Source organism: Pithys albifrons, chromosome 18 (genome assembly GCF_047495875.1).
Source record: "Pithys albifrons albifrons isolate INPA30051 chromosome 18, PitAlb_v1, whole genome shotgun sequence".
Classification (NCBI taxonomy): Eukaryota; Metazoa; Chordata; class Aves; order Passeriformes; family Thamnophilidae; genus Pithys; species Pithys albifrons.
Window position 1 is genome coordinate 618,119 of NC_092475.1, and position 27,791 is coordinate 645,909.

At 48.7% G+C, this 27,791-nt stretch overlaps 2 protein-coding genes across 6 annotated transcripts in view; one reads left to right on the forward strand and one right to left on the reverse strand.

Annotated features, from left to right (window-relative positions):
• Positions 1-5: 5 nt before the first annotated feature.
• LOC139680512 (somatomedin-B and thrombospondin type-1 domain-containing protein-like) lies at positions 6-9,345 on the forward strand. Of its 2 annotated transcripts, XM_071573160.1 has the most exons (6): positions 6-283; positions 1,055-1,249; positions 2,154-2,232; positions 3,035-3,211; positions 5,829-5,974; positions 6,722-9,345. In XM_071573160.1, exons 1-5 carry the CDS (start codon positions 46-48, stop codon positions 5,944-5,946), a joined length of 807 nt encoding a protein of 268 aa, XP_071429261.1. In that variant the 5' UTR covers positions 6-45; the 3' UTR covers positions 5,947-5,974; positions 6,722-9,345. The 2 variants fall into 2 exon arrangements, with proteins under 2 accessions (XP_071429261.1, XP_071429260.1); XM_071573159.1 differs by lacking the exon at positions 6,722-9,345 and having other exon boundaries at positions 5,829-6,702.
• Positions 9,346-16,551: 7,206 nt separating this feature from the next.
• KCNB1 (potassium voltage-gated channel subfamily B member 1) overlaps positions 16,552-27,791 on the reverse strand; it is a 109,830-nt gene continuing 98,590 nt past the window's right edge. For 2 of the 4 annotated variants that reach the window (XM_071573158.1, XM_071573157.1), the window contains exon 3: positions 16,552-26,768. In XM_071573158.1, coding sequence (XP_071429259.1) covers positions 24,750-26,768 — 2,019 coding nt within the window. In that variant the 3' untranslated portion in view covers positions 16,552-24,749. The remainder of the gene's footprint in view (positions 26,769-27,791) is intronic. The other 2 variants (XR_011699359.1, XR_011699358.1) reach the window with 2 other exon arrangements.

The following is a 27,791-nucleotide window of genomic DNA, read 5'->3' on the forward strand; positions in this document are numbered from 1 at the left end:
GGGCCGTGCCAGTGCCGTGCCAGTGCCGTGCCGTGCCGCGCCGCCATGGCCCGCAGCCCCCTCTGGCTCCCGCCGCTGGCGCTGCTGCTGCTGCTGCCGCCGCCGCCGGCACTGCCCGCGCTGCCCGCGGGGTGTGCGGCCCTCGGGCGGTGCTGCCCCGGCCGCGACCCCGCCTGCATCAGCACTGGCCGCCGCCCCGACGGCTCCACCGGGCCCTGCTACTGCGACCAGGAGTGCGGCCGCGCCCTCGACTGCTGCCACGACTACGCGCGGACCTGCCCGGGTGAGGGGTGGGCATGGGCATGGCATGGGATGGAGATGGGGATACAGATGGGGCGGGGCATGGGGATGGGATGGGATGGAGATGGGGATACAGATGGGGCGGGGCATGGGCATGGCATGGGATGGAGATGGGGATACAGATGGGCCGGGGCATGGGATGGGGCTGGGGCCGCTCCTGGCGCCCCTGAGCAAAAGGGTCTGGCCCCGCTGGGCTCTGGCCACCACTCAAGAGCTGCTTTATCAAACTGACTAGTAAAGCAAAATGTTCAGGGAAATACTTAATTATCTGAAACGAAACAAGTATTCTGATCAAATCAAGTGCACAAAAGGATGATAGAGTTGCGTAGCCTACAGTCTGATAAAAAGGCTTATTTGTGGTGTTTTGCTGCCTATAAGAAATGTCTCAATTATTTAGATAATTGTTTTAATGCCTAATCTTTGAATAGATTTAAAAAGCTGTTTGTGTTGACTTTAGATGAAGAAAGGCAGTAGCATTTAAATGATCATCCTAAAGTTTCTGAAGACAAAGGCGGTTTCCAGTGAGTTTAATGTTGTAGTTAGGGTTGTCTGTGTTCTGTGGGAGAATAAATTGAAGCATCAAGCTTGAGCTGCTCAGAAAGGCTGGGATTTGCCCCAGCATTCAGCAGATCATGTTCCAGGGAAATCCCTGGGAGTCGGGCTCGTGCATGCCCTTGGTGGGTGCGAGTGGGAATGTCTGTTCCTGTGGGTGCCGAGCATGGTGGGTTATCCCCCTTTTCTTATGTTCCCCCAGCCATCCCCTGTGTGGTGTCCCAGTGGAGCGCCTGGAGCGGCTGTGCAGAGCCCTGCCAGGCAGCGCCGCGTGTGCGGAGGCGGCACATCGTGCGGGGGCCGCGGAACGGGGCCGAGCCGTGCCCGGCCCTGGAGGAGCGGGCGGGCTGTGTGCGGTACCGGGCCGGGCCAGGGGCGCCGTGCCAGCAGGCCCTGAGTGAGTGCACTGACACGAAGCTGGCTGGGAACCGTGGGGAGGGCTCAGCTCTGGCCAGCAGAGCTGATCTCTGCTGGGTTGGGAGGGCTGTTTCCAGATGCCAGGGGGTTTGCCCTGGCCCTGCCTGGGGTAAGTGAGGACCGGGCTGTGACATGTCCCTCCTAGGACAGTGCTGGACGTGGTGTCTGCCATTGCCTGTATTCTGCTGGGTCTCAGCAGGGGCACGTTACAGACCTGGTGTGCTCTCACAAGTGTAGATCTCAGGCAGTTTTGGTAGGGTTGCCAGATTTATGTCTGTTAAAAACTTCTGTAAGTGAGTGTTGAACATTTTTTTTTAAATTTGTATTTATTTTTTATGTGTTATCTGCAAAAAGTCACAAAGAAGCAATACCTGTCAAAGACAAGATATGACTTCTCTGCACTGGAGCAGAGTGCAGGCAGAGGAGACCTGCAGCTGGTTTCTGGAGAAAAAGCCTCATTTTAGTTGGCTCAAGTCACCTTTTTCATGACACACCTTTACTGAGTTTCAGAAGAACAGCTTGTCATTTTTGCTGCTATTTTAGAGTCAGAATCTGCCCAGTCTGGATGTCAGCAGCAGCTGACTTCTTCAGACCTACTAGAGTGGGCAGTAAGTGAACTCTGCCTCCCCTCTGCCTTTTGGGTGTGCCTACAATGGCCTTACTCAGCTCAGGCACAAATCTGGCAGCCATACAGAGTCTCTTTCCAGTGAAATGGTTGACTGTCATGGATAATATGAAAATACAGAGTTAGGATTGTTTCTGTCTCCTGCTGAAGATAAACCCCTCTCACATTAAAAGCCCATCTTTGCTGTTTTGCAGACATAAGGAGCCCTAGTGCAGGATTGTCACTGACACTCTGTACCCTTTCTCTTTGGTAAACACAGTCCCAGCATTCATAACTACAGGAGGGTTTGGAAAGGCAAGGAAGAAAAGAGCTGCAGCTGATGGCAAGGAAAGAGCAGGGTAAGTGGGAGGCTCAGCCCAGGCACTCAGTTGTATTCCACTGCAAAGTCTCTGTTGCAGTTTTGGGCCCAGGTTTTTGCTGCTCAGGATCAGCATTTCCCAGCAGGATCTGGAGCAGGGCCCTGCTCTCCCTCAGCCCCAGCACTGCCTGCAGGGCCTCTGGGGGGGTCTGCCTTGATGCAAGGCCAGCACAAGACTGAAATTCATCTCTTTGTTCATGGCATCACTCCTGTTTTGTGTCTTCAAAAAGCCAAGGATTCACTTCAGCTCTTCTCAGTGTGCAATCTGGTGCAGTTTGCACTTTTTTGCATAAATGGGGTAAATTCTCAGGGGGCAGATATTGCTGTCTTGTTGCATGGGGAGCACATCTCTCCCTCATTGCAGCCCCCCTGGCTGTGACACTGCCTGATTTCCCCTGCAGCCCTTTGTCACAGCACAGGGACAGGCAGGGCTGTGCCAAAAGCTCTGTTGTGTTTTCCCTTCTGCCATGTCTGTGTCCTGCCCTGCCCCAGGCTGGTGCCTCAAACACAGGCTTGGAATTAGATTAGTCAAATGCTTGACCAATCTTTGTCTCTGTTTGTAATATTTTGTGATATTATATTTTCGTTTGTGGTATTTTTGATATGTGAGTTGAAAAGACCAGCAGAGTAGTTTTATTCTCTATTTAACTGTATCAAAATGCTTTTAATGATCCCGGGTGTGGGGGTTTTGATTTGGTTTGGTTTTTCTTAATTAGTGTCTGTGATCTCCCAGGCAGGGGTCCAGCCTGGTTAGAGGCTGACTCTCCATGCTCTGGTTGCAGGTACTGTGTTGAGTTCCAGCTCGTGGCCATCACTCCGGGCTGCCTGCGCAGCCTCCTCTGGCACACGCGCTGGATGCGCCACCTCCGGGAGGGCCACGTGGTGTGTGTGGAGTGCCAGCACCTGGCCCTGCACGCCAGGAGTCACCACTGCTCTGGGGATGGCACTGGCAGCACAACGTAAGAGTTTCAGCTCTGCTTTGCATGGCGAGTCCTTCATTCTTCTCTCCTGATCCCCCTGTTCCAGTGTCCCAGAGCGCTGCCCAGAGCTCTGTGTGTGTTCACTGCTCCTTGTTGCATACCAGGAGTTTCTTGAAGAGTAGAAATGACCTGGTGAAGCTCATGTATTAAAGCAGGGGCAGAGCCAGGATTGGGTGTGGGAGTACCTGTGCTTAGTCTGCTGAGTCTCACTGGCTTTAGGCTGGCACAGCTCTAGGGTTTTTTGTTTTAAACACACCCCAGGCATCCTTTTAAGGTTAACAGTCCTGTCAGATGTCAAATAAAACCAATTCTGTTCTGATTTTTCAGCACTGGGGATTTTATTTGTCCAGGTGACCCTTTATGGGTACTTCTGGGGAACAGTAGCTGTCTTGGGGACTTGGGGAATGTGCTGGCACCTGAGATTGGATGGAAATACTGTTGAGTCTCTGCACACTCAGCATCCTCTCCCTGGAGAGCTGAAGAAGCTTTGGGGTGATTGATTTGCACCACCCAGGTTGTACAAACTGGGCAGATTCCAGCAAGGATGAAGGGAATGGCTTGAAGCTGTGAAGCCTCTTTGGGGCAGAGCCAGCAATGGGGGAGTCCTGGTTCCCAAACCTCTGTGGTGGTCTCTGGAGGCACAGTTAGTCCTGCACTGCTTTAATCCTGATAGCTTAACCCTGTGCTTGGTTTATTAAAGGCATCCTGTGGAACTGATTAGTAGTCCTGCCTGAGAAAATCATTGCCCATCAGCACTGGGCAGGGATATATTTAAAACTTCTATAAATGTTGGAATAAGCACATTTGTTTGAATTAGAAACGCTAAACTAGGATTGTCAGGCTTGAAGCACACAATGTGTTGCACTACCAAGAGTGCCAATAATGGCTCTTGTGGGCAGGGTTTTTCTCAGGCTTTCAGGATGAGGAAGTCACTTTAGAGTTTGTTCCTTCCCTCCTCAGCTTGTTACATAAACTTTTAGGTAAGGAAGGAAAAAATCTGAACTGGTGTGGCCAGGGGTAGCTCTTGCCTGCATTCAACCTGTAAATGATTATAAAAGCTTGCAATAATGTTATTTTGCTAAGACTCTGGAGCCAGCCAGGAACACCAGATTAAGCAAAATAAAAATTATTTTCAGGAATTCATTTCCTCACTGGGCTGCAGAAAGAGCTGTGGCTGTGCCAGGGGCAGGGTGTGGCTGTGCCATGTCCTTGCACAGTCCCAGGTCTCCACGTGCACATTGTCCCACCCACTCCATGCCTGTGCTTGGCTTCCCCCTTGTGCCAGCATTTGGTTCCCTGAAATATTGTTCCAGGATAGACTCTTGGGAGGGAAAACATCTGACAGAGTTTAAAATAAACTCAGCAGTGCTGGTATATTTTGATGAGTATTTCCTAATTATATTCTTGTGTCTAAGTGGAGTCTGGCTCATAAATGCTTCAAGTTGAAGAGAGATGCTTGTTATCTCTGCCTTCCACCTGTCTCTCACTCTGTAGAAGATGCTATTTTGTTTCAACCCATTATGGAAGCCCAGGATGTTTCCCCAAGCCCTTGGTGTATGGCCAGATTTGGGGCCACCAGGTGAGCTTAGCCAGGATAATCCAACTTGCATTGCCTTTTTGTTCTACAAAGTTATGGATAAACAAGGCACAGCACTGAGCTGGGAAACAGATCTGCTAATTTTGGATCCTCTTCTAGAAGATGTACAAATAAAGCACAGACTTGACATCTGTGAAACTGTTACTCTGTGTCTTGGAGCATCATCTGGAGCAGGATGTGGTGGTTGCAGCACATAAATGTCCAGACTGCAGCAGTTTGTGGCCATGCTGTGGGCTGGAGGGGCAGAGTCTGGACTTGGTTTGACCTGATTTATAACAAAGTCAATATTTGCCTTCCCCACCAGCAAGATGAGAGTGAGCCAGTCGAGTTTATGTGTTCAAGGAGTAAGGGCAAAGCTGCAGCCAGAGCTGTGGAGGGGATGGGATGCTCCATGCACAGCCTGCTTTATCTGGGATCTTAATCCTCCCTGTGCAGATTCTGGTATTTGGAAAAGACGCTGAGCCAAAAGAAAAATACAATGAGCCTTTTCCAGCCTGTGTGAGGCATAAATCCCTGCCCTGGAGCATGACACCTCATTAAGCTAAGGGCAAGGTTATCTTTGTGGAATTAGAACAGTAACTCCAGTTTTGACAGAACTATAAACCAGAGAAGTTGGGGGTCTGCTGAGCTGTCTGTGGGCAGCTGTCTGTACAGGGCTAGAGTTGATCCAGCTGTGCTGTTTGTGCTTCTCCAAAGGGCAGGGCTTGGATGCAGAGACTTGAGGAATTCCCTCACTGAATGCTAAAATGTGGGAAGGGGCACAGGGGCAAAATCTCCATTTCTGTGGCCGTGAGGTTTTACTTCACACTTGCACGACCCCTGGGCCTCCCTGTGGCTGCTGCTGCCCCTTTGCTGAGGCAGAAAGGGAGAGCTGGGTCCGTGGAGGGAAAGTGGATGTTATCAGACTAGATGGGGCTCGGTGGGTGAGTGAAGCCCTCGCTGTGAGTGCCCTGCAGGGAGGGCACTGCTCACTTACTGTCTCTCTGCTGGCTGTTTCAGGAACCAGCTGCTGCACTGGCAGGCAGTGGGGAACCCTCGGTGCAAGGGAACCTGGAGGAGGATTCGCCAGCTGGACAGCTGCTCCTGCCCTTCTGTTCACAGCTTCTTGTTCATCTGACCTCCCGGGGCAGCCCCAGCAGAGGAGGGTCAGTGCCACGTCTGGCAGCAGTGGGAGCTCCAGCCAGGGCACCAGGGACCCTCACTTTGCAGGGAAGTCAGACTGGCTGGGAAGCACCAGCCTCCTCCCTGACAGAGGCCTGTCTGACCCTGATGGCTTCTTGCAAATTCCTCCTTTCTTGAGAGGAATGAGAATCTACCAAACAAATCTGACAGTAACGGCCCCAAGAACCCAGGTTTAATTATTCTTTTTCCAAAGTCTCAATGAAGAGTCAACAATGCAAAGTGAATTAGCTCCAGTGCCTTCTTTCCATGGCAGTAGCACTTTGTGGATACATTCTGGTTGTGCTTGTGTATCTTTGCCTTCTGTTTTCACCCTCCCTGGCCTCATAATTTCATACTGACCCTCGGCCTTACAGAGGGTTGATCTTGCACTGCTGAGTTAATGCCAGAACTTAGACATGAGCCTGTTCAAATCTGTGAGAAGGGAAGGTATCAGGGACAAATTGGCCCTTGGACTTCAGGTTTCAGGGAGCATCTCTTGAGTTGTCCCAAAGTGCAGTGTAGTCCTGGGGCTCTAAATAGGAAGGGCTGGCTATAGCCTGGTGGTTTTGACTGGGAAATATTTGAAATATTTTCCTTAAAATCTGTTGATTTATATTCATACTTTTCTACAAATGAAAATAAAGGACACTGGATGCATTTTCCCAGTGTCTGTCTGTCTAATCTGTGTGGTGCCATCTCTGTAGCACCTGAACCTGCCTCATTTGTTCCAGAGAGTCTTGCCAGAGTCCTGTGCTCCAGGTGTGGCTGGAGGAGGAGTCGCTGCTGTCCAGTTCCAGAACTACTCAGGAGTTACAGAGGGAAATGCAGCACCACGACCTCCCACTGTGCAGAAGGGGATGTGGTATTTCTTTTATTATACACATGCTTCTGAATCTGCTTAAAACAATTACAGAAAGGGCTTGTGCTTTGGGGCAGAGGTGGTACAGGGTGAGACTGAGGTCATTCTGTCTGTCTCACCCAGGTGAGAGGCTGGGGCTGGCTCCAGCAGAGGGTTTTAATGCTCAAGTTTGACTCCAGTGTGGAAGAGGATCACAGAAGCCATCTAGTGACCATGCTGAGGGTCCTGCATGGAGACAGGAATGAGCCCTGAGGTGTGTGGTGGGCCATGAGAGCTCTGAAAGTGCCTGATGCCCTTGGCCAGTGCAGTGGGGATTTGAGAACAAGGTTCTGCTTCTCATTGTGGGTTACAAGCTGGTTGTGGGTTAATGACTCACAGAGGGGTGATCTCATCCCAGAGTAGCAGGATTTTAAGACTAAAAATAAAAAAGTCTTGTACTTCACTGTCTGACATAACCTGTGATGAACTTGTGCCTGTCCCAGGAGCACCTGCTGGTGTGTCAGAGGAGGGCTGGGAATAAATAACTGCTAAATGTACTTTCAGGTTTTGCAGTGAGGATTTCTGGCAGACTTAAAGCCACTTTCATGCCTTGGTGGAAGTCTGTAATCAGAGTAGCATTTAGTCATTGGAAGGTTTTCTTTGTCCTGCAGAAGCCCTGATTGAGCCACAGAGCCCTGCAGAGGTGTGTGGTGACTTCAGGAGCAGGAGCCAACTACTGGAAATCTCCCCAAACTCTTGATCACATGAAATGCTGCTTTTACCAGATGCTCTCAGAATTGAGGGCTGAAGCTATAAAGGATGCAATTTAGTTTTTTAAGCATTACTAAGCAAAAAGTCTTCCACAGGGGTTTTCTTTGCTGCTGCCTCATCCCTGAGAGCTGATAAAATGAGGTGTGTCAGGAGCTGCTGCTGGGGGTGGCATGGTAGGACAGTGCTTTCCTTCTGTCACTGTAGGACAGAATTAGTCCCCAAGGGACCCCCAGAGCAGCTGCATTTCTGCACAGGCTGTCCCTTGGTGAAACAAGATATTGCAAATGTCTCTGTATCAGCACATCCTAAAAAGGGCTGTGCCATGTGCTGGCTTCACCTCCACACCTTGGGTGACTGCATAAACACATCCTGCTGGTGAATCCCTGAGGGAAGGACGTGTGTGAGAGAGAGAATGAGCCTTTCAAGCAGAAGAAGATAACGAAGCTGTCAGATCACTTTTCCTGCAAATAGAAATTAGCTCATGGTGTTGACACATATTGAGTCCTGCCTGTGTCCCTCTGGGAGCTTTATCACTGTCCATCATCATCATCTCCATAATTCCTGCTACCTGAGATTTAGGAAAGGTGAGACTATGGGAAATCCAAGGCCAACAACTCCTGACAAATGTCTCTGTGCAGTGAACAGCAAGGCAGCCCTGCCTGAAGGAGAGGATGCTCTCCATGGAGCAGAGCTGTGTGCAGAGCTGTGTGCAGTGAACAGCAAGGCAGCTGGGCCTGAAGGAGAGGATGCTCTCCATGGAGCAGAGCTGTGTGCAGTGAACAGCAAGGCAGCTGGGCCTGAAGGAGAGGATGCTCTCCATGGAGCAGAGCTGTGTGCAGTGAACAGCAAGGCAGCTGGGCCTGAAGGAGAGGATGCTCTCCATGGAGCAGAGCGTTCCCATGACAACGCTGAGAACCTTCCACCATTGGGTGTCACAGGAGAACATCTCCCACAGCAAACACACCAAGCCAGGAGCTTAGTCCTCATCTTCCACAAATCATCCTGTTGGGCTCTGATAATGTGGAGCTGCCAGTTGTGCTCAGGAAGCTCCACCTTCCAGGGCCCTGCCTGGCTCCAGATGGAAGGAAGAGCGAGTAAAGCCAAAGCAGCAGTGAGATGGATTTATGTAAAAGGAAAATTAAGCTCAGCTGATGTTCCTACACTTCCCTCTGCTCTTCAGCTGAGGATCTCAATTTTTAATGATGAAAAGCCAAGCAAAGAATCCAGGCCCTTTTGCAGGGTGCTGAAGAAACCATGTGATTATTTGCTGTTGTAGGGAAATCTTTCACCGTCATGGGATGGAGAGAGAGGGAGGCCCTGCAAGAATTGCTCTTTCCCTCACCCTAACCCTGCAGTGTCCAGCCTGGGATTCAGCAGTTTCCTTCTGCATTTGGAGCAGAAGGTGGTAAAAGACCATTTTTTATGTGGTCTCCTCATTAACCCATAACCCCAATCTGAACTGGGTAAGAGGGATGAAGTCATGTGAACATATGTGGATCTGCTTCCCTCCTTGAGGGAAAAACCCTTGTGCATTTAGAAACAAGAGATAAAATATGCCCAGAAAGCTCAGGAGTCAAAGGTAAAGAAAAAGAACAATAACAAAAAAACCAATTTTCTTAAACTGTTGCTATTGTGGGTTGGGCATGTTCTGCTGGAATGGTAGGAGTCAGCAATACTTCCCAATAAATGAGGCTATTTTCTTTGGCTTTCCAAACCTAATTTATTTTTATCCTTCATTTTGAATATTTTGAGCCTTTAAATATGAAGAACACTGACTCTCTTTTTTTTTTCTTTCCTTTTTTTCTGGCTTTTTTTTTTTGTGAGGAGATTTAAGTTCTTTCCAGTTATAGCATTAGTTGCGTGGTGATAGTCGTGATACTGCAAGAGGAGGAGTATGGATGAGAGAGGAGAGGAGAGTCTGAACCAGCAGACATTATTCTGTTCTGTAAATGGGTCTCCTGCAGCCTAAAATCACAAACCCAAATATTAGAAATACATTTCAGAAACCCAAACAGCAGCCCAGTCTGGTGCTCCCATTCTCGAGCTGAGTGGAATGCTGAAATCAGAACAAACCTGTTGCTCAAAATGAGGAGGAGGGGGACAATCCTGTGTGGAATCAGTGCAAGAAGTGGCTGTTGGAGGTTCTTAGTGCAGAGGTTTCTGGAGGGGAAAGTGTTTCCTTAACATTACTCTTCTTTCTGCCCTTTGTTCCCACCACACACCCAACCCCTCCACTCACAGGAGAATCTCAGTGGCTTGGACCAGAGGCTTCCCAGAAAACTGGCAGGGAGTGGATTTTCCAGAGGCTCTGAGGAGGTTGGGGGAGGCTGAAGGTTCACGTGCTGTCCATGCTTTGAGCAGCCTGTGCTGTGCAGGCAGGAACCCAGTGGGGGTGTCTGGGCACGGGGGGCCAGCAGTGCCCACCCTGCTCTGGCAGTGTCTGCCAGGGTGGGAAAGGGCCAGACCCACAAAAGGCTCCTGGGAGAAAAGGAAAAGTCAGTTATGGAAGGTTTGTGTCAGTGTGAGTCCATCACCCCGTGATCAAAGTGGGAGGGAGGGGGTTCACAGAGGATTGAAGATGCTGAACTGCAGTCAGACCTGCCTGTTCTCTGCCCTGTGTCTTAGAGCACAAACAGAGGGAAACCCAAACCAGTCCTCAAACCAGCTTGTGTTCAGGCTGCAGCTCAGCCCCTGCCATAGCAGGGAGATGGTAAAACTTGTAAAAGAAATTTATTTTGCACAAGATCCTGGCCCTGTAAGTTGCTGTGTTATAATTGACTGTGTTAATTTGTGTGCCTAGTTTGCTCCTTTTCTTAATCTTTGCATCTATTAATTATTGCAGAACAGTTCTCACTGATAACTCCCTGCAGTTTGTGCTGCTGTTCTGAAATTATAAAATGATGTAGTTGGGATGTAGAATGGGTACAGACATGTACAGTTAATTGGCTTTTTGCAGAAGGAAATTAGTATAAAACTATGCCCTGGGTGCCAGGGGGAGTGCAAGTTCCTATTGCTTTAGCACAAGGGATTGGGGGAATACAAATCTGCATTCTCTACTGTCTCAGGATATATCCCAAAGTTTAGGAGGGTTTCCAACCCCTCTCACTGAGTCCTGGAGTCATAAACTCATTGCTGGGAGGGCTCCTGGGGTCTTGCCCAGCTCATTCATGGAGGTACCAGGTTTAACTGGAGAGAATCAGGGGCACTGCTGAGGTTGGAGGCTGTGCCTGGATCCAGGAATGACACAGTGGGGAACCGTGGTGGGTCACAGGGAGTGGAGAGGGGTGGGCTGGAAAACCCAGAGCTTTGCTGTGGGGACAGAGCACTCCTTTTCTCCCCTCTGTCTTTAGGAAGTGTGATTGAAGTCAGAGAGATTTTCTAAGTGACAAGGTTGTTGGGAATGAATGTGTTTCATTTCCTGCTAATTGCAAGTCTCAAAACCAAGGCCTTTTTGTGTTGTATTTTTCCCCCTCTCCTAATCTGAGTGCTCTGTCTTGGATCAGCTTGGAGGTGTTACACAGACTGGGCAGTTTTGGTGTCTGCAAAGACTTTCTTAGATAAATATGTGAACACTTTGAAGGAAATTTGAAGGCTAAATGGAGGTTGGAAGTTTATTTCTAGGAAAAGGGCATTTCCCTTGGTAAGAACAACTCATTCCCAAAAAGTCTGAGGAGCAAATGTTCCTTCATGCTCCCTGCTGCTTTATTTGCACATGTCAATAATTTGGTATCACTTTGATGTCTCCTGAGTTCTGTTGGCTGCAGCAGGGGCTGGTGCTGGTTCAGCTCCTGCATCCCCAGAACTGCAGCTCTTCTCTGCTCCCTTTCACCTTCTCAGCTGCCAAAGGGGTTGTGAACCTCCCCCTTTCTCTGGAGGGCTCAGGGTGATTGTCTGGGTGTGGGCAGAGTTCATCCCCTCCCACCTCTTCGTGCAGTCCCTCCAGCCCTGCCTCTGATCTCATTAAACTTCTGTTTCTGTCAGTTGGGGATTTGTAATTTTTTTCTGGTTTTGCTGCTACTTCTGGTTTTCTGCATCACCACCCATTATAATAATTAAAGTGACAGCTCTTGAACTGGTGGTTTAGTCAGCAAAGTACTGGGAAGATCATCTCTAATCAGCCACCAGTGACTGGTGCTGAACTAGGTAAAGGTAGAGCCCAGCTCCTGCTGCTCCCAGGGAAGCTGCCCCAAGGACAGGCTGTTGGCAGGAGTTTTCCATGACTGCCTGGGCCCCATTGCTTGGGGTTTATGATGGAAACTGTTTGACACGTGCTTTGTGTGTCCGTGTCAGGGCTGCTGCTGGGAGCAACTGAACTCTGGGCTCCAGAGACACTGGGGCTTGGGCCTCCTTCTCCAAGAAATCCTACGGCCATGAAATCCAGCCAGGAATGTGGACTGGAATACAGGGATCCCCTGGAATAGAGGGATCCCCTGCAATACAGGGATCCCCAGGAATACAGAGATCCCCTGCAATACAGGGATCCCCCGGAATACAGAGATCCCCCAGAATACAGGGATCCCCTGGAATACAGGGATCCCCTGCAATACAGGGATCCCCTGCAATACAGGGATCCCCTGCAATACAGAGATCCCCTGGAATACAGGGATCCCCTGGAATACAGGGATCCCCTGGAATACAGAGATCCCCCAGAATACAGGGATCCCCTGGAATACAGGGATCCCCTGCAATACAGAGATCCCCTGGAATACAGAGATCCCCTGCAATACAGAGATCCCCCAGAATACAGGGATCCCCCGGAATACAGGGATCCCCCAGAATACAGGGATCCCCCGGAATACAGGGATCCCCTGGAATACAGGGATCCCCCGGAATACAGGGATCCCCCGGAATACAGGGATCCCCTGCAATACAGGGATCCCCCGGAATACAGGGATCCCCCGGAATACAGAGATCCCCCGGAATACAGGGATCCCCTGGAATACAGGGATCCCCTGCAATACAGGGATCCCCTGGAATACAGGGATCCCCCGGAATACAGGGATCCCCTGCAATACAGGGATCTCCCAGAATACAGGGATCCTCTGGAATACAGAGATCCCCCGGAATACAGGGATCCTCTGGAATACAGGGATCCCCCGGAATACAGGGATCCTCTGGAATACAGGGATCCCCCGGAATACAGGGATCCCCTGCAATACAGGGATCCCCTGCAATACAGGGATCTCCCAGAATACAGGGATCCCCCGGAGTACAGGGATCCCCCGGAGTACAGGGATCCCCCGGAGTACAGGGATCCCCCAGAATACAGGGATCCCCTGGAATACAGGGATCCAGCAGCACCTGCTCCCCTCCCTGTCCCCAGGGGCAGGGGGGGTTTGGAGTCACTGGGCACGGGGAAGGGGGAAGGTGCTGCTCTGGCTGAGGCTCCAGGGCTGGGTTGGCTTCCCGTGGCACTGCTCAGTGACTGAGGGATGTGTCATCCCAGAGAAAGAGAGAAACAGATGGCAGAGGGAGTTACAGTGGGAGGAAAACCCAATTAGAAGTCCCAGCATGGTTTGTGTTGGGGATATGGATCTTATACCTTAAGTAGCAGCCAGGAAAAGAGGCACCAGGCTTTGACACCCATGGTGGAGAAAATTCTGGTTTCAGGCAGAGAATGATACTGAAAAAACTTTTGCAAAGCTTCTGGAAGGTTCTTCCTTGAAGGGAGAGCAAATGAGAGATGGACTTGGTAAGCAATTTCTTTCCTTTAAACTGTTCCTACCTGGCCTGCACTCTTAGTGACCTTGCTGAATACACCATGTGGGGCTCAGATCACTGGCTGATGCAAATAACCCCTCATACAATAGGTCTGTGCTTTCTGGGGGATGCTCAGAGGGAAATACAGGACCAGGGCTCAGGCACTCCCAGCCTCACTGCTGGGCCAAAGCCATCAAGGCAGCCCAGAGGGTCACAGTGGCCACCCCGCTGGAAGGGCCTGCCCATCCTTAAAGCTTTTTGCTTCACATGGAAAGGTCCAGAAAATGCTGTTCTGTGAGTTTATTCTGGACCTCATGAGAGGATCAACCCTAACCCTAACCCAGTGCAGGGCCCTTGGTGTCCTGGAAGCCTCCCAGTGCCTGGGTGTGTGTCCAGTCCTGCTGCAGCTCTGGGTATGGCCCAGTGGATCCCACCCCAGCTCCCACTCACCCTCCCTGGCTCCAGAATAGCAGAAGGTTTCAGTTGGGAAACAGCACTGGCAAAATTCTCCCTTCACTTTCTCTTCATTTTTGTTACATAAATTCCTTATTTCCTGGAATGGAGGCTCTGAACTGCTGAACTCGTCTGAAGTGTCCCAGCTAACGAGCTCATTTACATTAATAGGAAATCAGCTGTTCCTTTTTGCTGGATTCCCAGAGGAGCAGCTGCTGATCTGCTTTTTCCAGGCAGCCATTCCCCTCCATGCTGAAATGCCTCAAAAAGATTTGTTTGCTGGAAACCAAAATTGCTGGGGTGAAAAACAAGTAAATAGAGAAACCTGTGGATTCTTCTGGTCAATTAGACCTTCAGAAAGTGGTCAGATATTTTGTGTATTGCTAGATAGCAGTTAATAGCTGTATTCCAATAGCCTTGTGGCTCTTAGGGACTAATCATTAAAAAACCCAAACCAACAAACAGCAAACCAGAGTAAGAGCAAAGGTAAGATTAAGTGGCAGGAACTTGTGCTGCAGTTTGGGTGTAGCTGCTGTAACACAACAGGCCAAGACAGGCTCCTTTCCCTTCCCCACCCCAGCTGCTCAGCACTGGCTGTTTGAGGAAGAAGGATAAGAAAATCTCAGACAATTTATGGAATTAATCATTTTTGCTTTATACCATCAGCCAAAAGCATTTCTGTGCTTTCTACTGAACTGATCCTTTTTCTCATACCATGATTTTCTTCTGTTTAGTTGCCACTTAGAGTGTTTGGACACCCAGATTCCCATTAGTGGATAAGCTCTGGATAAGCTGTCTCAGATGTCTGCACTTTAGGAACTTAATTTTTTAGGGCTTTTTTGGCTTTGTCAGTCTCTGTCAGAAAAAATATTGTCTCCAGCTCATTGTATCATCTGCCTATTAAATCTGCCTGTAAAGAGGAGTAAAACTGGACCATGAACATCTATGGGAGTTCAGTCCTGCTAAATAATTTAAATTTACACTTTCTCATGCCTGGATCAATCTTCATCTCCCTGTCCCCAAGTGTTGGCCTCTCACCATTCAGGAGAGTGCTGGGAGCTGCATCACTCTGTGGTTCATTTTAAGACTAATTATCATCAAGGCATGAAACCAGCATTTTATATGATGTAATTTTTGTGTTTGCACACAGACCAATTCATTTTAGCCTCAATTATTGCTAACCACATGTCTGCAACACTGCAAAATGGGACTGGACATAGCAAACCATCAACTATTATTATGTTTTTGGGTTTTTAATGTATCTTATATATATCTATAAATATAAATAGATATATAAATAAATATATAGAGATAAAAAAGATAAAAATACAAAATATTAAATTAGCTGTATGGGTTCATTGTTTAATTATATAGGGATTAACCTCTATGATACAATGTTGCACATATTTCCTTTTATTTTCCAAAGCTCAGGTTAATTCTCAGTGCTTGTGTTTCCAACCAGAAACCACAAACTTTCATTGCTGTGACACATCAGCCTCAGCTGCTGCCTGGATGGTTGAAAACAATACTCTGAGGCAAAGTTATCTCTAAATGCTCTCACTTGTGGAATAATAATGATGTTGCATCTCTTAGCATCCCAATTTCCTTACAGAAAGTAGGAAGGAAGGTAAGTAGAAAGGCAGTATGGAAGAATCTAATCCATATTTTATAAACAGCAATTTTTTCTGAAAAGTCCTTGTGAATTATTTATATTATTACTGACTCTTCTGAAATGTCCAAAAGCTGTTGAAAAGCTGACACTTTCCTCCTGTTTATCTGCACTGAAATGCCTGAATATCCTCCCTGGGTTTGCCCAGAGGAGCTGAGTGGGGCCCTGCTCCCCATTGCCAGTCCCAGTGCTGGAGATGCAGAGGGGTTGCCCTGGTCCCCATTCCCAGTGCTGGAGATGCAGAGGGGTTGCCCTGGTCCCCAGTCCCAGTGCTGGAGATGCAGAGGGGTTGCCCTGGTCCCCATTCCCACTCCCAGCCGTGCTCTGGAGATGCAGAGGGATTGCCCTGGTCCCCATTCCCATTCCCAGTGCTGGAGATGCAGAGGGATTGCCCTGGTCCCCAGTCCCAGTGCTGGAGATGCAGAGGGGTTGCCCTGCTCCCCATTTCCATTCCCAGTGCTGGAGATGCAGAGGGGTTGCCCTGGTCCCCATTCCCAGTGCTGGAGATGCAGAGGGGTTGCCCTGGTCCCCATTCCCAGTGCTGGAGATGCAGAGGGGTTGCCCTGGTCCCCATTCCCAGTGCTGGAGATGCAGAGGGGTTGCCCTGCTCCCCATTCCCAGTGCTGGAGATGCAGAGGGGTTGCCTGGTCCCCATTCCCAGTGCTGGAGATGCAGAGGGGTTGCCCTGGTCCCCATTCCCAGTGCTGGAGATGCAGAGGGGTTGCCTGGTCCCCATTCCCATTCCCAGTGCTGGAGATGCAGAGGGGTTGCCCTGCTCCCCATTCCCATTCCCAGTGCTGGAGATGCAGAGGGGTTGCCCTGGTCCCCATTCCCAGTGCTGGAGATGCAGAGGGGTTGCCTGGTCCCCATTCCCAGCCGTGCTCTGGAGATGCAGGTGGGTTTGTCCACAGAGGGTGAGGACTGAAGGGTTATGCCCTGAATCTGTCAGACCCCCAGCACGAGCTGTCTGGCTCAGCTCTGCCTCCCTGATTCACAGCCTTCCCCGTGAGCAAATAACAGATGTCTAGACCTGCTGTTGGCTGCCCAGGCTGAGGCTGCAGCTCAGTGCCAGCAGATTGGAGTTGTGTTTTTGGCCGGTATCTGTGACCAGGAATCAGAGCAATGGAGGCTTTGGCTTTATCCATACCTTTTTATTTATTTCTGTAGGCTGTAGTAAGGGACCATTGCTTTAAAACCCTTAGACATTTGGACATATTTTACAAGACAGTACAGTTTCTGAATGTCACACATTGATCACAGTTTCATACTAGTACATGCATATAAAGACACGGATTTTGTTTTTAGTAATTTGTTTACGGAAACAACCGGAGAGGTCAATAAACTTCAACAAAGAATGACTAAACCAAAGTTACAAAAGATGTCAGACTCTAAGTACACCAGTACATGGCTAATGTTGCTGTAATCACCCCAGAGTGCGAGGGCACGGGAGCATTTCTGAACAGGGGAGAAAACATCTGCCGGTGCATTGCCCCTTGAGTGGGTCCAATGCAAGCCAGTGAAGGGTTGTGCAAGAGGTGCAGGATCTGCTGGGCACAAGCACTGCCCTTCCTTTCGGGCACACTGACCTGGGCTCGCCATTGCACAGGTTAAAAAAAGAACCCAAGTGCAAGGCAAAGGAGAAACTGGTCCCAGTCTGCCCTTTCTGGGTCAATGGCTTTCAATTTCCACCTGCAAAAGCAATTCCATCCACATGCACCAGCAGAGCCACAGGAAGCACATTTTCCAGGGGCTTTTGTGTTGTTAAATATCACATTTTTCTTCTAAAGGAAATGCCACAGCTTTCCTCTCCTTCACTGACAGGGATGCTCACAGCTGCTGCCCTTTGGAGCTGTCACAGGGAAGCCCTTGCCCAGGCCTGGGGGCCCTGCAGGTCCAGCATCTGTCCTGGCCTTTTGGGGATGGAGGGCCTGGGGCAGTTCCCTGGCCCTGGGGGTTGTGGAGCAGCCCCGAGGTCCAGCACAGCCCCGGGGCCTCCTCTGGGCAGGGAGGGGTCAGCGATGGGAACTTGCAGTGGTGCCTCGCTGGTGTTTTCTCCCCTGTCAGGAACTGCTTCCTTGGCCTGATGAGAGAGCAGGATTCTGCTGCAGGAAGTTGAGGTGTCTTGTTTTAATGCTAATTAGCTGGAAAGCGAGTTTGGTTGTAGCTGTGGCTGGGCTTTCTGAGTACAGTATCATGGCTTCAAAATTCGAAGTAACGTGGAGATGCTGCTCCCCCACTGCCCCCAGGCACACCAGGGGGGAATGGCTCAGTGGAAAAGCAATTTCTGCACCCACCACCAAACAGCAAGAGAAAGGGGAAAAAAGTGCTCTTCTTCACAAGCCAACAAAACTGACACAAACAAAATAAATCCCAGGGGCTGCAGGAGCCAACGTGTGGCTAATGGTGTGTGGAGGCAGTGAAACATTACAGGGAGAAGAGTCAAAAAGGGCAGAGCTCCTAAATGAAACAGGGAGAGTAGAGAAGAACAGGTGAACTGTCTCAAACGTAGGTTACCAGCAGGACCAGAGGCTGTGCCACAGTCCAAGGTAAGCAATGGCCCACGTGCAGGCAGTGCCCTCCCAGCATCCATAACCCCACAGCGAGGGCTGGAGCTGAGCCTGGGGCTGAGGTTGTGGCGCTCCTGTGGGGGAGTCACCTGCGAGTTTGGGATGCCTCTTGTGGCATCGAGTCCACAAAGAGTGAGCTGACATGGAGGGATGCTCAGTCAAGTCTGGAATTATCCTGGATGCTCAGTCAAGTCTGGATTATCACCCTTTTGCCTGAAGGCCTCTCTCCTTCCCCAGGCTCTCACTGACCTGCCTCTGTTCCCATCCCTCACCCTGCTGGTTTCCTGCAGGCAACACCTCTGGCCCTGAGCTCATGCAAAGAATTTGACATTTCATGCAAATTTGGCTCCCTGGCTTCCATGAGGCTCTAGTTTGGAGGGGTCTTTCTACTGAGTCCAGCCTGATTGTTAATTTTTGAAGGTAGTGTCACTGCAGTCTTGAGAAGATCCTTTAAAAATAAAGGCTAGTCCTGATTCAGTCCTACAGAGCATCAATAGTATTATTTCTAGTTAAAAAGAAAAAGGAAGATTTTGCTTTCTCTTCTAAGCCTCTAAACTGAGAACTTCTTGTGCGATGAAGCCAGAATCAAGCAGAGCAAACTTCTGAGTAGTATTTACAGATATGAACACTTGTGGCACCCAACCATTGGTGTCAAAGGACACTTACTGTGGCTTAGGTAACACCAGCAACAAAGGGGATACACACTCTGGATGCAGACTTTCAGTTTTCCTAAGTTTCCTTTGTCTGGAGCAGACAAAGTTTCAGTGCAAGAGCCTAAATGTGCTCAGCGTGGGGTGTGAGACACGTGCTGGAAAATAAACATTTCTTCACAGGGCTGGTTGGTGTTTGGGTCCTTCCTGTCCTGGGGTGGGAGGTTAAGACTGGTCTGACGAGAAGGTTTCTATGGTTTTGTTGACTATGCTCTAACAAACTTGCTGACAAGGAAGGTGCCTTTTGGGGGGATCTTTTATGTGATTGTTGATGACAGATATGGGGGGCTATTGCATTAATTGCTTCCTAAACAAGAAAAATCCCACCCTGCTTTAATACCTTCATGTGTGAATGGGTCTTGCTAATAATTAATCACATCCAAAGCTGGGTCTACTGGTTATTCCATTGATTTGAGCAGTAGCTGGACTTCCTGAAATACATTTCTCCTAATTAAATCTGTTTCAGGTTTATTGGCTACTCTGGTGGACATGTAGGAAAATCACACAAGCAAACAAAAGGAAATGGAACCAAAACTCCATCTTTGGCAAAAACATGGTCACTGACCAGACTGGTGGGAGGCTTCAATAGGAGACATCAGAGCGGGTCTGAAGCTCCTCCTCCTGCTAAACTTCACCAGGCCATGAGGTCACTCCAGGATACCCATTTTTCTCATGGACTTTCTATTCAGTTCCTGTGAGGGTACAGCTATAAAGTGAGCAAGAAGGATCATTGAGTAAGCAGGTACATGGACAGACTTTACCATAACTAAAGAAAAATCCAGTCCCTTTCTGAATGTTTATGTTCAGGTTTCTTATTCCTCCATAATTTTTTCTCATCTCCTGATTTTCTTTGGGACCAAAAATAAAAATTCCAAACCCAGTGGGAAATGAAAGTCTTGACACTTCTGTTTTAACCTGGAAAAGCTCCCCCGAAGGTGGGAGCGTTGCCTGAGCATTTTCAGGTAACTGCCTTAAAATAAGAGTCTGAATTTTGATGCTTATCCCAACTCCATGTAACTGTCAGGACAGTCAGATTCAGACCCTGCCTCTTTCTGTCTCAGCCTCGTGGCTGTCACTGGCAGAGCACTGGGGCAGTGTTGGCTGACACCTCCCCTGCCGGCACCGAGGGCAGGGCTGGCCCCTCCGTGCTCTCAGGAGGAACATCTCAGTTTCCACTGGCAGTCTCTGGTTAGTTGTAAGTGTCACAAACAGGAAAACACAAACATGACAACATCAGACAAACTCCGTGACCTTTCACAGACGCAGTTCCAGGAGGGATGTTGCAGGTGTTGGTCAGAACAAAAGAAAAGAATGACAACAAAAAGGGTGGGGGACCAGCTGTGTACGGGAACACCAAGAAAGCATCTAATATATTATTCTGTAATACAAAAAGAAGAAATCTGACTTGATTGCCCTATTATAAATTTGCTAAAAATACAGATATATATTTATATTTATATATATATATATATAATTTTTTCAATCTGAACAGAAAAATAGACTACTCTGGAATGCGTGAAAGTCACCTGACTTTCCCATACATCAGATACTTATAAAGCCAAGACAATGGCAAGCATGAGGTACAGAGGTGACTGGAACATCTGTACTTTATTGGAGAACTGTTTAAAGCCATATTCTCCCCAAGTGGGTGATCCAAAAGCAACCCAAGGTAACACTTGCTCAGTCTGATTACTGTAAGCAGAAGTGAGTGACCAAACATGAAGGAGTTGGAGCTAATTTGGAGTCACTGGGGAAGCCCAGCTGCCCACACCATTCCCTACTGGACTGTGCAGGAGGGCACTGGTGCCACAAGGTCTCCATTGCTTGGCTACTTTATTCAGTAATTCTGTGATTCACTCTAAAATGAGGTGTTAAAAACCAGTGGAGATCATGTTAGGTGGAGCTTACCAGTAGAGAGAGAACGTGGCTTTAGAAACCTCTTTGTGACGAGTTTTACACACCCTTGTTATTGACTATAAACTGTCCCAGTCGTAATTCTGTCAAGACATAAATATACAGTAGGTACAAATATTAACAATACATTACAATTTTACAGAAGAGAATACTGTTTTCCTTAGAAATGTGTATCTTATTAGCTGCAAGGGAAGAAAAGGCTACAGTTTATCACAGCCATAGTTGCCAAAGAAACCTCAGATGTGTTCCTGGTGACTCGCAGGGGCGGATCCTCCGCGGGTTGGACGCGGCAGTTCAGGAGGAATGTGCGTTCCGCGGGGTTTCTTTTCCTCTCTCTCTCTTTTTCCTCCTTCCTTCTACCTTTATTGACTCGAACCTTTCAGAAAAATGTGGATTTCACAGGAGACTCTTTTGTTTTGGGTTTTGGTGTTTGTTTTTTTTTCCCATAAGTGTGCTTAGGTGAAGTTTCTAAGAAAAGGCACTGAGAAATCTACTGCAATGTCACGGCTTTTTTCCTCTGTTCAAGGCTAAAACTCAAAGAATCTTTGCCTCGTGGTTAAGAAAACTGCACCCACTCCTTCCCCACATATATATGTTCAGTATATATATTAATAGATATGTATTGAAACGATGCTGACGGTGAGACACAAGCAAGGGCAGACACCACCCGGCCAGTCCTCTCAGGTGTGAAGTTCTCTGCAGCAGCAGGGGGGGCTCTCTCAGCTCGCTCGGTCCGTGGTGCTCAGTAAACTCGCAGCCCTGAATGCCAAATAGCAGTGATTAAACTGCACGCTTTAGATGCAGGAGATATTGCCTATTTTCCCCAGCTGTTTGAACTTTGGGAAAGTTGTATCAAACAAACTATAAAATTAAATTTTCTTTCTAGGGTCTATAGGATTTGGTGAGCATTGTTTTCAAAGCACTGCCTTTCCTTTGCAATGAGTACAGATTTAGTCTATCATAGCTTCAGGTTAGAGTAGATTTCCCAGTGCTCCACATTATATATATGTGCATTATGTACACACACACATATATAGATACATACTTCATATTCAGACTCTATTTCATTAAAATAAATTAAACATACTTCCTTTTTAATTGGGCACAAAATCAGAGCTACATCTTCATACACAAATAAGAAAGAAATGCTCTTCAAGCATATTATATGCTTAATTTTTAATTATTTGCTTTCTATAAGAAATCTATAGAACTTTGGCTATTCAGACTTAAAAGGTAGATTTTTAATGATACTTTTGAACTTGGCTTTCAAAAGTGACTCAGTAAAATGCTACTTTAAAGGTAGGACTAAATAGATGACATAAAGTGTGTGTCAGGAGTGACCACACAAGGCAGACAGAGGGCCTTTGGTTACAAGGAGAGTTGCACCAGTTGATTATCAGATAAAAAATGATGGAATTGTTGATCTATACATTTTTGTCAGTGCCATCTCTAAACCAAATACATCAGTTTGGATGAGCGTGGTAAGTACTACACTATATGGCTCTATTTAAATACGTTCACTTCTGTGATATGTAAAATATGACTTTTTTTCCACATGAAAGCATCAGCTCTAAAAATATTTAACTTGGAAGTCACTATTACTTACTTTATCAAAAAAATTTTCCCTGATTTGTCTTCTTTTTACATTTGTGCTGATGGCAGACATGAATGATCACTGAAACACAAAGATTATGTTAAGACTGTTCTCTTTAAGATTTCTCACTGCTGCTCTATGACCTCAGCCACAGAATAAATCAGTATTTAAAGCTTATCCGCTGCAAAGTCACTTTACTTTTTCATGACACCTCAATCTTAACTAATCTCAGCAACACGATTTTTCCTCTAAGTACACTTGTATTTCCTATGGCCAAATCCTACAGTCCTTCCGCGGGCCAAGCGCCGCTCAGAGGGACGGGCCGAGGCTCAGGGAGGCAGCGCCAAAGCGAACACACCTCGGGAATGGCCCTGCGGGGATGCCCTGGGAGTGCCCGGGCGCCCTGGGCATCCTTCGGGCTCCTCCGTGTCACGGTGCGTGGCACGAGGTGCCGCTGCCGGTGGGCATCGCTCGCCCCTCCCCAGGGTCTCTCCTGGCAAGGGCGCCCTGAGCGGGTCCCGTGGTGGGTCCCAGCGCTGAGCGGGGCAGAGTCACTGCCCGCCTGTGCCGGCTGTGCCACGGGGGCACCTCCCAAAGCTCTCACAGCACCCACAGCAGTTCCTGGCACAGGTGTGTGCTTATTGCTTGTGCCCGTCCGTGCTGCAGGCACCGCTCGGGTTCCCCAGGGCAGTGCGGCACGGACGGACAGACAGACAGCAGGACTGACCAGCGCTCGGCTTTGCAAAGGGAAGGAACGGACCGCCCTGGGCTCGGGGTCCCGGGTCTCCCTCGGGCGGTGCCTCCGCTCTCCCGTCCCTGGGTCGGCTCTGCCCAGCCCCTCTGCCCGACACCGCCACACGCTCCGGCAGCAACGCGGGAAGGGTCAGGAAACGCTCACTGACACTTACAGTGGAGTTTTACAGTAGAAACAGAGAACAACATAACAGATTGCCAGCACAGTCATCACAGGACAGGTTGTGACTTGCTACAGGCGTGTAACAAATCACAGTCACAACAGGAGGCACAAATTAAAGTAGTGCTCGGTTAAAGTGCTTGATTGTTACACTCTGCTATCCTACTCCAGCATTGCAACAACGACAACAAAAAATCAACATAAAGTGCTTTCCCCCCACCCCGCCCCGAGATTAAAAACCAAAGACAAATTATTTCCTACACAATTTGACATAACTTTATTGAAACAATAATATTTTAAAAACCTAGGCTGGTGGCTGCTAGTTCTGTTCACTTAAAATGGTCAGATTTTTTTTCTCTTTTTTTCTTGTTTCATTTAAAAATGACTGGATGTTATTAAAACGTCAGGCCTGATTCTCCTGCCTCTCGCAGCTGCTCGATGCCACGGCTCTGCAGGAGCCTCTCCTGTCCACCCTCCTGGCGAGAGGGAGCACAGCCAGGCCCGGGACGGGTCACTAACGAATCCCTCTTTTTGCATATTTATGTAACACTTGCATATCTTTCACTGCGCTGCTTGGGCGCAAAAAGCTTCGGACCAAGCTGCTCCTCTCGCACGCCAAGGGCGAGCCCCTGGCTGGCCTGGAGCCCGCGACCGGGCCGGGCCGAGCCGGGCCGGGCCGGGCCGGGCAGGGCAGGGCAGGGCAGGACAGGCTGCCATCCCGGTGCCCACGGCAGTGCCCGAGACCCGGCCCTGCCCACTCCCGTCCCGCGGCAGCGCAGCCACATCTCCCTCCGCGCTGGGGCGAGAGCAGAGCTCTCCTCCCGCCTGCGCCCCCGGCCCGGGGAGGGCGCTGGGTGCGGTGCCCCCGGAGGGTCCTGCTTCTGCATGGCTCCTTTGCACCTCCCCGGTGGGCTGTGCCCCCCGGCGCTTTAGCAGAGGGTCAGTGCAAGTTTCACTATGTCCTAGGGGATGTTTGGGATTAGATACAAGTGGTGCAACTCACCCTGCTGATATTTCAAAAGAAAACATCAGGTCCTACAGGATATCGGATTGTTAAACACACACAGAGCATTTAAATAGTTGGTTTCTCTAGACCATTATTTGTTTTAAATGGTTTTCACTCGGATTTTCCTATAATGCAAGTGTTCCCTGTTACCTTTAGACATAATATCCATCAGAGAACGCTGTAGATGGGGAACAGCTGCCCTGAGGCAGTGAGCATTGTATTTTTGAAAGCTTTATACCAACCCCAGCAATTTATTCCAGAGTTCAAATCTGGCTGCCTTGGCATCCTTTATGGAACTAATGCAAATCAGATGTTAATATTTCCAAAAGGAGCTCTAGCGTTCAAGGGGAATGGATGGATATTTGGTCACATTGGCTTCACTGGACAACATGAAAGGAGATCAATGTGTGATCATGATTTGCAATCCTTATTTTTGACTGATGTGGGCAATGTCTGTAGAGTTGTTTCAAAGGACATTTTCACAAACCCACACTGGACCTCCCCCAGACTTTTAGAAACAAGTGGCTTGTTTCAGCCAAGTTCATGCCATGCAGAAGCTCTTTAGTTTGTGTTGACTGTAAAGACATTCCTTTAAACTTTCAGTAAATTCTTTTGGAGCCCACCTCAGATGCTTTGATCATGTGTGTTAGCATGTCCTCCGCTGCCTGGTAATACGTGGACTTCTGGGGAAATGTGATTTTCTAGTCTGACAGTCTCCTGATTGCCCTGGGTTCTTCCAGTGATCCCTTCCATAGAGTAAATGCAGTTCTGCCCTATCAGCTTAGGGGAGGTGGGTATAGCAGCAGCTTCTAGATGGTTCTTCTCTGTTCTATAAACATGGTCCTTTTGCTTTAGATAGCCACTGTTTGTAACATTGTACTTGGGACTCACATTTGCGGGTGGGCTTGAATCGTACATCAGCTGCCCCTCGTCGTCAGTGTCAGCATCTATGTACCTGTGGACACCTGCATCGTGGAAGTTGAACGCTGTGGCTGCCTGGGACTCCGGGGACTTCGGGGGCGTTCTCGCACTCGCCGTTGTGTAGATGGAGGTTTCTGGGCTCATGAGGGACCTGTCAGTGAGTAGGGAAGTGTCTGTGGCAGCAGCAGCTCCCCGGCTCTTGAGAGAGTCTGGATATATCCTCAGTACATTTGATGCCGGTACTAATGTGCTGGAGTCCTCTCCCATGAAGTTGACTTTCAGAGATCTTAGTTTTAAAGGGTTACTGACCTTTATGGAGCTTTTGGGACTTTCAATGAAAAACGCTGAACGGTGGCTGCCCTCAGAGCTTGGGTTCATTTCCACATACCTGGCCCCGCTCCCCTCTGGCCTGCTCTGCTCCTGGATGACGTTGATGCCCCCCTTGCAGGGCAGGGTGGTGAGAGGGCTGTGGGAGAACCGCCCAGAGTCAGGGAACTCAGCGGCGCAGCTTATGAAGCTGTCGATGCTGGACATGCTCCTCATGTCCACGATCCCATCAGTGCGAGTTGTCAGCAGGGGCACCATAGGGCCGGGAAGGCTTTCCATTTCTAGCTCTTCCTTTTGCTTTCCAGGTTGACTTGACTCTTTAGTGTTAAGGTTTGGCTGGGACTGAGTCTTTGCCATTTTGTTGTACATGTCCTCGAGCTGTTGGACGTTCAAGTGCTGGGGACTTGAAGATGACCTGGCTTTTTCTGGAGATCCTTGTTCTTTAGTTTCAAAAGATTTACTAGAGCTAGTTTCAGAGAGAGTTCTCTTGGTCCATTTCCACTTGCTGGGAGATAAATGATTGTCCTGAACTTTATCCTTTTTGGCTATGCTTTCTCCATTCTTTTCAACCACAATGTCCATGAGTTCTATGCTACGGGCAAAAGCATCCTTCATGTTCATGGAAACAATACTGCCATTCCTTTTTGCTCTTTCAAGAGCTTCCCTGCGCTTAATGGCTTTCTCCTGCCTCTTTTGCTCTTTGTAGAACTCAGAGAAGTTATTGACAATAATTGGTATGGGAAGAGCAATCACCAGCACACCAGCAATGCAGCACAGTCCTCCTACTATTTTACCTAAAAGAGTTTTGGGGTAGATGTCTCCATAGCCTACTGTTGTCATGGTGATTGTTGCCCACCAAAAGGAAGCTGGGATGCTCTTGAATTTTGTATCATCCTCATCCTTTTCTGCAAAAAACACTAAACTGGAAAAGATCATAATGCCCATGGCCAAAAACAAGATGAGTAATCCAAGCTCATTGTAACTCCTCCTCAGTGTGAACCCCAAGGACTGCAAACCCGTCGAGTGCCGGGCGAGCTTCAGGATCCGGAGGATTCTCATAATCCGAAATATTTGGACCACTCGTCGTACATTTTGGAACTGAAGTACACTTTTATTGGATTCGGTGAGGAAGATGGTGACGTAGTAGGGTAGGATAGCCAATAAATCTATAGCATTCAGAGGGCCTTTGAAGAACTTCCACTTCTTCGGCGAGGAGAGGAAGCGCAGCAGGTACTCCATGGTGAACCACGCAATGCACACGGCTTCCACGTGAGCCAGCTGGGGGTTGTCTGTGGTCTGCCCGAACTCATCCACGCCTTGGAGCTCAGGAAGAGTGTTCAGGGACAAGGCAATTGTAGATAGTACAATAAACATGATGGAAATGATTGCCAAAATCTGGAAAGGAAAGAGAAAACAGTGAGTTCATCTCAGAATACATTACGCTGTCGCTGCTGTTAACACATGGCTGTATTTTCACTCACACGTTGCAAGACTAATTCTGCTCAGCACACAGAAGTTGGGGAACCAATCCATCCTGGGCTGATTTTATTTTGGAAGCTGTTTTAGTTAAGGCAGATGCATAAAGGAGATAAAGCATCTACTTCAGCTCCTGTGCCTTCATCTCCATGTAGTCAGGAAACACATACCAAGCCACCAGGATGCCAGGAGGATGCCAGGAGGGCTGTGAAGCAGTTCACAGCAGAAGCTTTTAGTTAACTACTAATGAGGGGCCCAACAAAGCCCATCTGGACAAGAGGCTCTGAAATCTATGCAAGAAGGAATGTGATTGGGAATGTGTGATTCGATCAGAGCAGTGTCCTCCAGTTAATGCACAGTTACAGCTGTAATTTTGGGTGCTTATGGCTAATTACAGAGACTTGTGGACAATTCTACTCTGTAAGTGTACAGATAATACACTCTTGTTTAATGACTCACCTCTAATTTGAAACTTGACGTTTGTGAGAAACACGGAAATTCACCAAGCTCCTTGAGCTCTGAGCTGTTCTGCAAGTGAGAGACCAGAGAAAGCAGCAAACATCCAAGCACACCAAACTGGCCAACACTGGGACAGCCAAGGCAGGGCAGGCCCAGCCACTGGACCCCTCATCTGCTGTCAGAAAGCAGCTGAAGGGTGCAGTGAGATGCTGTGCAGGGCTCTGCAGTGAGCAGCCTCTGCAAGCCCCTGTGACCCTGCTCAGCTCCTGGGCCACCACTGCCCAAGGGTGGATTAGTGTGTTTGCAGCATCCTGGTGGTGTGGGCAGGCTGTGTCCTGCTGTGCCTGTTCTACAGAGACATTCATTCTATCCTTCCCAGTTCTCCCTAAGTACACCTCCTTCTAAAGCCTTTTTAGGGAGGTTTTAGAGCTGACAGACAATTTGAGGAGTGTTTTTTCTACTAGTGAATTCTATTTCTAGTTT

Coding starts and splice junctions, on each gene's coding strand:
- LOC139680512 (XM_071573160.1), top strand. CDS start 46: ATGGCCCGCAGCCCCCTCTGGCTCCCGCCGCTGGCGCTGCTGCTGCTG. Junction 2,233..3,034: donor GATGGCAAGGAAAGAGCAGG/GTAAGTGGGAGG, acceptor CTCTGGTTGCAG/GTACTGTGTTGAGTTCCAGC. Junction 3,212..5,828: donor GATGGCACTGGCAGCACAAC/GTAAGAGTTTCA, acceptor TGGCTGTTTCAG/GAACCAGCTGCTGCACTGGC.